Genomic DNA, 10,827 nt, shown 5'->3' on the forward strand with positions numbered 1-10,827 from the left:
AGAGTATAAATCAAGCCTTTGGTGTCAAAGGTGGTCATCTCTTGTGTTTGTGAAAGCTGTTGATGGCCAGCAGGGCTGGGACAAAGGTAGGATCTCTTGAACATCCCTCCTGAAGTCACTGACTCAGCCCTGAGGTGCAGCAGATCCTGCTCACTACAGGCTACATTTTTCTAGTGAGGCGTCTGTTGTATCAATTTTATGCCAAATCAAGGGTTTGATTTATTCCTGTTATAACTCCACTGAGTTCAGACAAGCTACATGAGTCAGGAATTTAGCTTTTAACTTTCTCCATAGAGAATACTATTTTTTTCCTTTGATACTGCTTCAGTCAACCTCTAAGTCTCCAAAGATGGATCTTGCTCCAGCAAAGCACGTAAGCACAACACATGTGGGAAGTATGTGAGGAATTATTGTGAGAGAAACTGGACTACTTCCACACTTAAGCTGTCTTGTCGGCCTCTTTCGCCTGACATCTTTAGTGGTATTATTCAGTGCAAGACAGAGTGCTCCTTTAAGGATTTGGCTTAAAAGAGAGCTGAAATGATGACTGATGGAAAGACTCCTGTTGCCTTCCCTGGAAGCTGAATTGTGCCCTGGCTGATGGCTTGTCTTGATGGCAGTGGGGAGGTTTGGGGAAGACAAGACAGTGAGTCCATCCCTTCTATAACAAACATATCTGCTGTGTTCATACTGACTAGGGCTTTTACCAGATACAAGCGATGTCTGCTCCTCAGCCCTGCCCATAGATCTTCCTACTTAACAATGCTGGTTACTCCCTTACAATTCTGTGTTCTGCTACCCATTAATCCCTCCCAGTCTCACCAAAAACGCACTATAGTCCCTACACTTATACTGTGGCTTATATACACTTATATCTTTTCTCTTATGGCCTGTTTTCAGTGCACGTTTTTTAACACACCTCATCCGACCTACATTTCCCTCTTCCAGGCCTGGTCTGGGAACTCACTGGACTTTGCAGCACAGTTTTATCATGCTTCTCTTTCACTAGGGGAACCATTTGCCCCTGGCTAGGCACTTACGTTTGCATTAGTTCCAATGTCTGTTACCCAAACACTACCTGTTCTGGATTTCACTACAAAATTGTAACTTGTCTGACAGATCCTTTTTGCCGTTTACCTTACTTTTGCTAGCTGTCCAGCATAGATCTTGAAATGTCCTTTCCTAGATTGACAGTGCAAGTACTCTGATCATATGGTGCATGTATCAAGATTCCCACACACTGTCCCTTTTTTAAAAACCTGGTTGCTCAGCAACATTTTTCTGCAAACAAATTTTTAGCAAGCCTTTGATGAACAACATTGTAATTATTTCTGCCATCTTCTGCAATGAGAGTAAACACACTGTAAACATTTCTTTCCATTACATCATTTGATAAGCAAATTTATGGTTTCATAAGAATCTGCTACACGGAAACTGTTGAAGCCTCTTCCTACTCCTGTCTCACCTGCCCCTCTTCTTAGCAAACTTTTAGTCTTGGAAAGGCTTAAATAATACATCTTGAATCTCAGTGGGACAATGGTAAACAGTTACTGCAAGTCACTCTCTCCAAACACTGGGCAAGAGACTTTATTCGTAAATAAAGGAATGGTGTAGCCTCCCTACTATACTCAGTCTTTACTCCCTGCAAAGTGCCTGCCTAGAAGCTCATGCAGGTTTCTGGGACTCTCCTTTCTTAGCAGTCTGGAAGCAGCTGAGCACACATCCCCGCAGGGACAACCCCAGGGCTCCTTTCCCCATATCCCAGGCTGAGAGGCCATGAAGCACAAGCAGCACATGTCCCCTGGCCATCCCACACCCTTGCTCAGCAGGAGCAGGCCCCTGCAGGACCATGGCTTTGCTACAGCTGCTTGGTAGCCCCAGCAGAAGCAACTGTGCTTGCTAAGACCATTTCCCATGCACCCTGTCTGCTGCCCCAGTCACAATGCTTTCACACCAGAAATGCTCCCCCAGCCCAGATGCTTTTGGAGTTTCTTTCTCACATGGCTTCCACAAGCCAAGAAATCTGCTCAGTTCCATTCAGTAGATTCCTGACAGTCTTCAAAGGATTGCTAATTCCAATCTGCTTAAAAAATGCAGAGCATTCCCTCCCTTACAGCTTTTCTGTCTTCCCTTCCATAAGCCAGTCAGCACCTGTTGGGCCATAAAAACACACCAAGAACAGGGCACACCTGGAACTATCCAAAACTTCTGCAGTGCGGTGGGCAAGGAGACCATGTGCTCTGTGGAGGAACCATCAAGCTACTCATGCAGAGCTGGTTTTCTGGAGGAGATCAGCATGCCCCTGGCTGGCTTGTATGAAGGGCTAAGAAGGGTTAACAGTGTTTGCTCTCTCCATCTCACCCCCTCCTCCTCCCTGTGCGTTTCTGTGACAGACCTGCTCTCCGGCCAGCTCCAGCAGTCTGGCTGGGGCTCTGTGCAGGAGGAGAGTCCGGCTGCCCGCAGGCAGCGCCGGCAAAGGTGCCTCCCAGCCCTCCAGAAGGAACTCTAGAACTGAAAAAGCAGCAATCAGAATGCTGAAGGTTTCAAAATAATGCAAGTCTAAAATAACCTTTGGAAACACCCAACTTAAGAAAACACCAGAAGTCTCTGGTTATTTTTCCTTTTCTTGAAAGACTGCAAGCATTTTTGTTACTATGTCTGCCCAGGAACCATATGGAAAAATCAGTTCACTACCCTTAAACTGGTTGCACAGTTTTGGTTTTCATCTGTCTACGGAGAACTGAGAAGTCTATATTGTTTTATTTTACCCTTTTTCAGCAAATATAACAAGTGCTCTGGGAATCATCTGGCCAGGAACACAATAGGTAAGCAGAGCATTTTCTTGTGTAACATTTTCAAGAGTCTGAGAGTATACTGTTTGTGTAATTGAGTGAAATCAGCCTTTAGCATGATATTGTCTTTGGGATAAGCTGATTATAGGTTGGTTGGTCGCTTAGCTTGTTTGTTTTCCTGGACAAGAACAGCTGAGCTGCTGTGGTATCAGTGTGGTTTGCAAGATCCTGTCACTTAAGCAGCAGGAAACCTTTTTTTTTTTCCCAATCCTCTCCAAAGCAGAGAGCAACTCTGATTCGACTGTCAAAGGTAAAACAAAATATTTGGGGTTATGTTTCGAATCTGTAAGCTATAGTTAGACTGCAAGAATAACAAAGTGGCAAAGAGATGACTCAGAGTCATAATGAAAGCTCTGGTATAATAACATTAAAATGGAATTGATACAATAAGCTGTTCTTTCGACTTGTTCAAATGCTTGTTTAGTCTTGCATTCCGCCAGGTGCTAAAAATATTACAAAGAAGAAGAACATATCCTAACTTTGTTAAGATGTTAAATAAGACATTCATATGACCTAGTAGTGATAATTTCAATAATAATCTCACCAATACTAAAGAGGTGCATTACTTCGGGAATCACAGATGAAAACAAATTATGTACATGAAAACTAGAGATGTATTTATTACTAGGTTTAAATGTGCATGTTTGAAATGGATTTGTAAAGAAACTGATTCTTTCATAAAGTCACTTTAATTGTAACAGACAGGTCTGCTGAATTGTAGATATTTTGACTGCATAAGATCTTTTGCACATTTGCAGGCACCATGAGGAAAGTGCTGATCTCAGAAACAAGTAAAAATAACAAAGGATGGAGCCTTTGTCTTATGTTCTCTTCTATCATTAGCCAATAATCAGATTTAACCAGGATCTTTACTACTTGCTGCTTCTAAGATGCAATAAGCTACTTTTTCCGCAAAAAAAAAAAGGGATCTTGCTCACAGAGCTCCCTCTGCTTTTCAAATCCCTGAGCTACAGCTGGCACCTGTATTAAAGGTCCATGCCCTTCCTTCTCCCATTTATACCCTATCCACTTTTGCACTTTCCTCTCTTTCTGAAACTGGATGTAGCAGACACAAAAAAGTGTAAGGATAACGAATAACCTCACCTAAGAGTGTATTGTCAAAATTTCTTGTCCTAACTGGAGCATCCTATTTGTGCAGCTCTGTGGAATGTACACAGCACACTTTAAATAAACTCACCATTTTCAGAAATGATTTTTAGGACCGTTTGCATGCATTACTTTCATAGATTCAAAGCTGACAATAAAGCCTCCTGGTTAAAGGAGGACATACACAATTTTTGAAATCTCTTATCGGAGTGAATCCAATAGTCTGTTACAGGTTCCAGAAAACAACAAATGCTGCAATGGGCTGGAAGTGATGCAGGTGTGAAAGGGATGTTCAATAAAGAATCTCAGAATGATTTCTCTAGCTGCTCTACAGCATTAAATCTTTCCTCCAAATGAGATACACTAAGAGCTTAAACTCCTAAGTATTAACTTAGGGATTTTTATCCAGGATCCCCCCACTTTTCATCAAACAGTGTCTTATACTGCTCTGAATAACTTACTCTGATCCTCTTCTCCACACATACCTGTAGTCATGACTGATGAAATAAAAATGAAATGATCTGTAACAGAACAGTATAAGCAGTGTTTCAGATATAGTGACCTACTGTAAGATTGAAAATGGCAGTTCCATTACAAATAACCCAGCCTTGAAGCTTAGCAAATGAGCACTATAAACGAGAAAAGTATTTCAAATGTAATTCTCCACTCATTTTGTCAGCAGTGAAAGGTTTTTTTAGTAACTATCTTGTGATATTGCACTTGTGCTACATCGACTGTATTTCTCCATAATGAAAGACTTAATAGTGGCTTTTGCCATTAAATCTTTGCATAGAGATCTTCTGAAAAATATTTCTCTGCAAACTTTAAGCAATTTAGCAAAATGGAGACTGGCATTGTTTGAATGCCTGCCTTGCTGCAATTATGATAAATACAAGGAAAGACACAGAAAGAGAGGGCCATTGACTACTTTCTCACCAAAGACAGCATTTTCCATTCACTTTTGTCATCTTATTTTGCAGTACTGAAGATGTTCTGGTTTTATCTGCCTCTCCATCTTCTCATGGTGGCTTGCCTGTGTCATTCCATAAAAGTGCCCACCACCAGTTCCCAACTGAGCTTTAAGACTGATCTCTTCAATTTCTACCACTCCCTGATACTTGCTGATGGTAAGGAAACTACAGTTCACCTGCTGAAGGATATACCTAAAAGGTAAGAGCAAACCAGTCCCTCCTGTTCTCACATCCTTCCCTCTGACACTGGGAGCCACAGGCTACCAGTACAAGCCAAGAATTGCCCTCTCAGTGTCCACTTAATTTCCAGAGAAATACACCATTGCTATCAAGCTCAAGGGCCTTTGCATTACCCAGAATCTGGAATGACCCTCTGAGGTGAAGTTTAGATTCATGTATGTATTTCAGGCACTTTTTGGTGGTGTTTGTCAGAGCAGCAGCAGAGCTGATTCAGAGCAGGTGGGCTCCAGCAACAAACAGTTGTGTCACATAAACAGCCTGGCTTCAGACATGTAGAGATACATTAGCCATCCTCAATTCACTGTGAAATACCGTTATTTTACCCAGCAAATTAACTATTCAAAAAAATCAATATCTGCTCAGACTTCCTCTTTTATCAGAAAATCTTCTGCCAGTGTCCTGCACGCTGGAAGTGTTTTTGTTGAATGGTGCTAAAGCTTGCTAAGATCAAAAGTGCTTTGCATGTGGAAATTCACTTCCCCAAAATATCTGCAAAGTTTTATGCCATATGTAGACACGGTGGTGATCTAGATATTACGACTGGCACTGCATCTCGGGTAGCAAAGGCTGATCTGCTTGTTGGGGAACAGACAGACTCCAAGGGGTTGAATCTGACTCGTCTTTGGACAGTGACCAACACGTGTGGAGTTTGACATGTACCCGAGCAGAGTGCTCATGGAGCAGAGAGTGAGCCAGATGGTTCCGTCTTGCTATGCATCGCATGGAAACTGGAACACAGCACATGTTATATAATGTGACAATGCTCACAAGAACTCTTCTTGTTAAAGGCAAATGGATATTGAAATATCAGAAAAGCTAATTTTGCAATGTTCTTGTAGCATAACATTAAGACTGCAATCAGGAAGCAAAACTTCCTGCAGTTTAGTATGATCAGGTGAGGACCTTATGAATCCCAGAGTCATCCAAACAGGAAACCAAGAGATGACAAGTTTTGGCTTAAAGTAATGGACTCCAGAATGTGGAACTGTTTCCAGTGGAGCTTGACAGTAGCCCAGTAGCCATGTCCTGAAAGTAAGCCAGACCTCTGGGCTGACATGATCTATCCATAATGACTAGGCTTGTCTCATTTATGAACAAAAAAAACCGCTTGAATTGCTTTTATTTAACTGCACAGTGAGTGACCCAAGTCCATACATTTATATGGCTCTATAAAGCTATACACTAAAACTAACAGAAAACCAAAGAAGTCAGACAGGAGACTGGGCTTTTTTAAGTAGGAGTCAAAGCCTGACCAAGTAGACTGATGTCACCTTGTGATAGTCACCCGATGCATGTTAAAATTCAGTGGGAAAAATATTGCCAATGGTTAATGGAAAAAACTTACAGCAAATATTTGTGGATTAGGAAAAAAAGAAAAAAAAAAAAGCATGTGTTCTTTCCATGCTGAATATTTCGGACATTCAACATCTCTTTGTGCTGATGCACCTCGAAGACCATCAGTCATTTCTACCCATAGTGGAGTGACACACTTCAGAATGGCTGATTACAAGGAGTCTTAGGCAGACTCGAATTTCCTGACACTGTCCCTCTGTTTTTAATCCACATTTACAGGTATTACTTTGTTTTGGAGGAAGGCGGAGCCCTTGCACCTTTCACAATAACAGTGACCCCCTGTGATGTTCCCATCGAATGGAGCATCCATGTACACAAGGCTTCAGCAAGTTTCCTTGGAAAAGCAGCACGAGGTAAGACCTTTGGTCTGCTCAAGCAGAGTCAGAGAGCATAAGCTGTTCATACGGAGTTGTGGTACAGGAAATTCCCCACAGGCTTAAACATCTCATGCCTCCCTCTCCTGTAAACTGCCGTGAGCTGATGGGAACATTCCTGTCCCCATGGGTGAAACATGGGATTTTACCATCAACTCAAGTAAATTAAGGATTACATGCGAAAAAGTTTAAATCTAAGGTAAATATTTGGGAACAACCCTGGGTCTTCAGAGTTCCACAAATACAGATCGCCTTCACAAGCTGTTTATACTGTCCCAAACTTCCCTCTGCTGCCTCAGCTCTTTTTCTGTGGCTTAGGCCACTTGAACCACCCATTTTGCTCCCCACAGTGGTGTGGACTAGATTTAGCTGTTTATTTTTTTAGGAATACCATCTACAATGGCAGTGGGCATTATGCTGCCTTTAGCCTAAGAGGAAATTCCATTCTCTTTCATGATTATTTTTACAATTATTTTTTCAAACCAAAATCTGAAAGCTGCCATTAACAAATTCTTACCTGTCAGGCAGGTACACCTGACTGAGGAGCTCAAATAACATTCCTTTGAAGTAATAAGTTCTCCCTCTTCATCGGAGACAATGGCACAAAACTAAACCAAAGAAAACTCCTTTCATAGAAAGTATGAGTCTCCTTGAACAAAGTACCTGAAGAGATAGCCATTGGAAAAAGAAAACTGTAGGGACATCAGGCACAATACAAGTCAAGCTTTTGCAAGTTGTAGTTTTATAATTGGTCTTTTTGAAAACATAATTCTCCAGCTGCACTGCTAAATTAAAAGCACTTTAATAAATAATCAGTAGCAAAAAGTATTTTTAGTTATAATTATTGTTTTCAGGAAGAAAGTGGAATGTTCCCTGATGTATGAACAAAGAAACCTATGTGATGTGCTTTATTACACATCTGTTAAAACAAAAGTAACAAGTCTGGTTTTTTTTGTCTGCAGGTGATCATGATACCCAAGAAGACTCAGAATCTCAGAAGGCTCCAAGCATGGTATCCACCATTTTTAACTATAAAGGAAATTCTGTAGAGACTTACATGGGTATGTCTTCTCATTCTGCCCTTTATATGCTAGAGTTCTTATCCACTGAGCGAGACACACACATCACCGTGTACTTTACAACTGACACAACATCTGGGCACCTCTACCCAGAACTTCCAATGGATCCACGCTTAGATGTTGTTGGCATTGGGCATACAACAGTGACTCTGACCTGGAAACACAGTCCTTCTGTCTTGCAACATAGAGAAAACATCCAGTACTGTCTTCTAGTTAATGAAAAGCACAACTATAAGAGCTTATGCGCCGCTGAGACAGCAATCAGATCCTCTGGAATGAAACCACCACCTGCATTGGCTTTGTCTCTCTCTCCTTACCTTCTTGAACCACAGCAGGTGATGATATTGTCCAACAGTGAATTGAGCATCATCAACAAAGCAAGTAGTGGGGAAGTCAGGCAGATATGCGTGGGTACCAAGAACACATACACGGTGCCCAATCTCAGCCCCAGCACTCAGTATTACTTCGACGTTTTTGTTGTCAATCTCCTCACAAACGCCAGCGCTGCTTACACTGGCACATTTGCAAGAACCCTGGAAGAACCTGAACCTAAGGTGGTGGAGCTGAAAGATGGGAAAGTGATTCAGGTTGTCCTGGATGGGAAAAAAGGTAAATTCTACAGTCTGCAGTACCAGGCAATGCACAAGAAAATACAGTTCTCCTTTCTGTTGTGTCATGGCCAAGCACGGATTCACATAACGAAGAATGGTAAAACGGTGGCACTGGAAAACATCTCAGGGCTGAGATATTTCTCTCTGAAGGGAAAGATGCTGGACACATATTTGGTGCAGCTGAGGTCCACAGAGGAGTCTAACTCTTCTGTGAAAGTCCAGGTGTCCTCCCATTTCCACAAGCCCTTATTCCCACTTCTTCCAGAGAGCTTAAAAATCAAATCCTTCAGTAAACTGAGGACCTGCAACTCTGTCACCATTGCCTGGCTAGGAACACAAGAGGAGAGCAAGTACTGCGTGTACAAGAAAAGGATTGAAGAAGATCAGGTCTGGAGGGAACTGCAGAGTGCAGACAGGTGCTCTGGACCTGAATCCCGGCCCAAGTCAGAGAAAGTGCTGTGCAAGTATTTCTATGATATAAATCTCCAGCGAGCTGTCACCACAGAGACAATTCAAGGGCTGGATACAGGGACACTTTACTTGTTTGATGTTTATCTCTTTGGGCCATCTGGCATCCCCATCAGATATCACAGCAAAGTTGTGAAGACCAGAAAAAAATGTTGAAGGTTTTTGAAGAAAGGTTTTGAAGTGAATGAAGACTGTTATAAAAATCTATGTCAATCCATGTCATAGCCTGTGCAGTTTAAAACATATTGAGACAAAAAATTTAAAGCCATGAGATTCTACAGAGGAAACATCTTAGTTGTGTAGATTATTATGCTTACTTTTGCATCTTCGCTCCTTTATAAGTTTGTTTTTCACCTCAGCTGTCTCATTCAGACATCAGAAACAGACCTGTGAAACAAATCCATGCATATGGAAATGAAATTCCCACAAGGGCACCCAAGAGAAATACATTGGTTACCTAAAATACTGAAATCCAATACAGAACTGGTGGAAAATGCCTCTCAAGGAGCACACATCATTATTTTAAAGTCCCAGAGAGTATCCCACTTTGTGTAACTCCACCAGCTAATGGGGAACTGAGATACCCCACAAGTCAGGCTGCTCTTGAGAAAATGAATTTCCCACTGTCTCTCCAACAGGGACAGAGACAAAAAGCAATCAAAAAAAGGCTGTGGAACTGGTGTAAAGCCTCACAACTTGAGTGCAGCAGGCTGAAAGACATCTTCCCCTATCACCTGCATGTTTCCTTGGCTTTCCTTTCTATAGAGAACCTGTGCTTTGTTAGAAACCAACAAAATTCAGGCCAGAAACTGGCCCAGCTCTTCTGGGGAGTGTACAAATACACCGCTGTGTTGCTGCCCATGGAGGAGAGCAGCCAGTAAGCAATCTCACCATGGAAAGGCGGTTTTTGTCTATATTCTGATATGAAGCCCATGCCTATCACCATGTGACTCCTGAGTGTAATATAATCACTCTTTGCTTCCTTAAGCCAACCTACAACAATGAACGCATTGCTTTAGGAAAAGTTAAATGTGGTTTTCCTAATAAATATAATGGAGGGAAAATATTTGTAGTGAAAAAAATCCTGACAAATACGTTTTTATTGTCTTGTTTCCTTGATTATCTTCCTTAAATGACAAGTGTAAAAAAATATGAGGAGCAAAAAAGTCTTCATAAAAATAATCTTACAGTCTACTTCAGTTATCAGCAGAAAATATTTTGCACATAGGCTCTTGGCAGGTCTGGAATTTACATATAAAGAAGTACGATAGATTCACTAACACAGAGGTTGCCAGAAAAGTTTTGCCTGTTGCAATGCTTTTTGCTCCACAATTTCACTACGCAAAGATAATTTATTAATTGCACTGTTGTACATTTCAGAAGTCTGCTTGCAATTGCAATTCAGAGTTATCAAGGTTTTAGTTTACTCTGAATAGTTATTACTTCCAAGTATGCTTGGATGCTCTTGGTAAGGACTGAACCCATCCTCTGTTCACACACAGAAGATTATACGTTTCCTGCTCCAAAGACCAGGCAGCATTGTGCACCCTGTGTAGCACACACTATACATTACCAGACTCATCATTCCCAGATGAAGGGCTCTCACATTCGCATGGGATCAGCTGCAGTATCTGGACTTAAGCTGGGCTTTACATTCCTGCAGGCGTTATTCTGCCATGGCAGGACCCATGTGCTCTGTGACCTCCTCCCCACATTCTGGCTAATTACAGGGTTTGGCAGCCACACCGCCTTCTTTCCAGGACAAGCCTTCT

General features: G+C 41.8%; 1 protein-coding gene across 2 annotated transcripts; it reads left to right on the forward strand.

The window, feature by feature from the left end:
* Positions 1-2,142: 2,142 nt before the first annotated feature.
* On the forward strand, positions 2,143-10,147 carry LOC102098204 (protein NDNF). 2 transcript variants are annotated; one of them, XM_005498140.4, is made up of 4 exons: positions 2,143-2,825; positions 4,940-5,129; positions 6,743-6,876; positions 7,860-10,147. In XM_005498140.4, the coding sequence occupies exons 2-4, from the start codon at positions 4,948-4,950 to the stop codon at positions 9,209-9,211; spliced, it is 1,668 nt and encodes a 555-aa protein (XP_005498197.2). In that variant the 5' UTR covers positions 2,143-2,825; positions 4,940-4,947; the 3' UTR covers positions 9,212-10,147. The 2 variants fall into 2 exon arrangements, with proteins under 2 accessions (XP_005498197.2, XP_021137942.2); XM_021282267.2 differs by lacking the exon at positions 2,143-2,825 and adding an exon at positions 2,971-3,102.
* Positions 10,148-10,827: the final 680 nt, after the last annotated feature.

Source organism: Columba livia, chromosome 6 (genome assembly GCF_036013475.1).
Source record: "Columba livia isolate bColLiv1 breed racing homer chromosome 6, bColLiv1.pat.W.v2, whole genome shotgun sequence".
Classification (NCBI taxonomy): Eukaryota; Metazoa; Chordata; class Aves; order Columbiformes; family Columbidae; genus Columba; species Columba livia.

Bases quoted from the DNA above. Each gene is read 5' to 3' on its own strand.
- LOC102098204 (XM_005498140.4), top strand. From the start codon at position 4,948: ATGTTCTGGTTTTATCTGCCTCTCCATCTTCTCATGGTGGCTTGCCTG. The intron at 5,130-6,742 runs GTAAGAGCAAAC...CCACATTTACAG, and splicing joins CTGAAGGATATACCTAAAAG to GTATTACTTTGTTTTGGAGG. The intron at 6,877-7,859 runs GTAAGACCTTTG...TTTTGTCTGCAG, and splicing joins CCTTGGAAAAGCAGCACGAG to GTGATCATGATACCCAAGAA.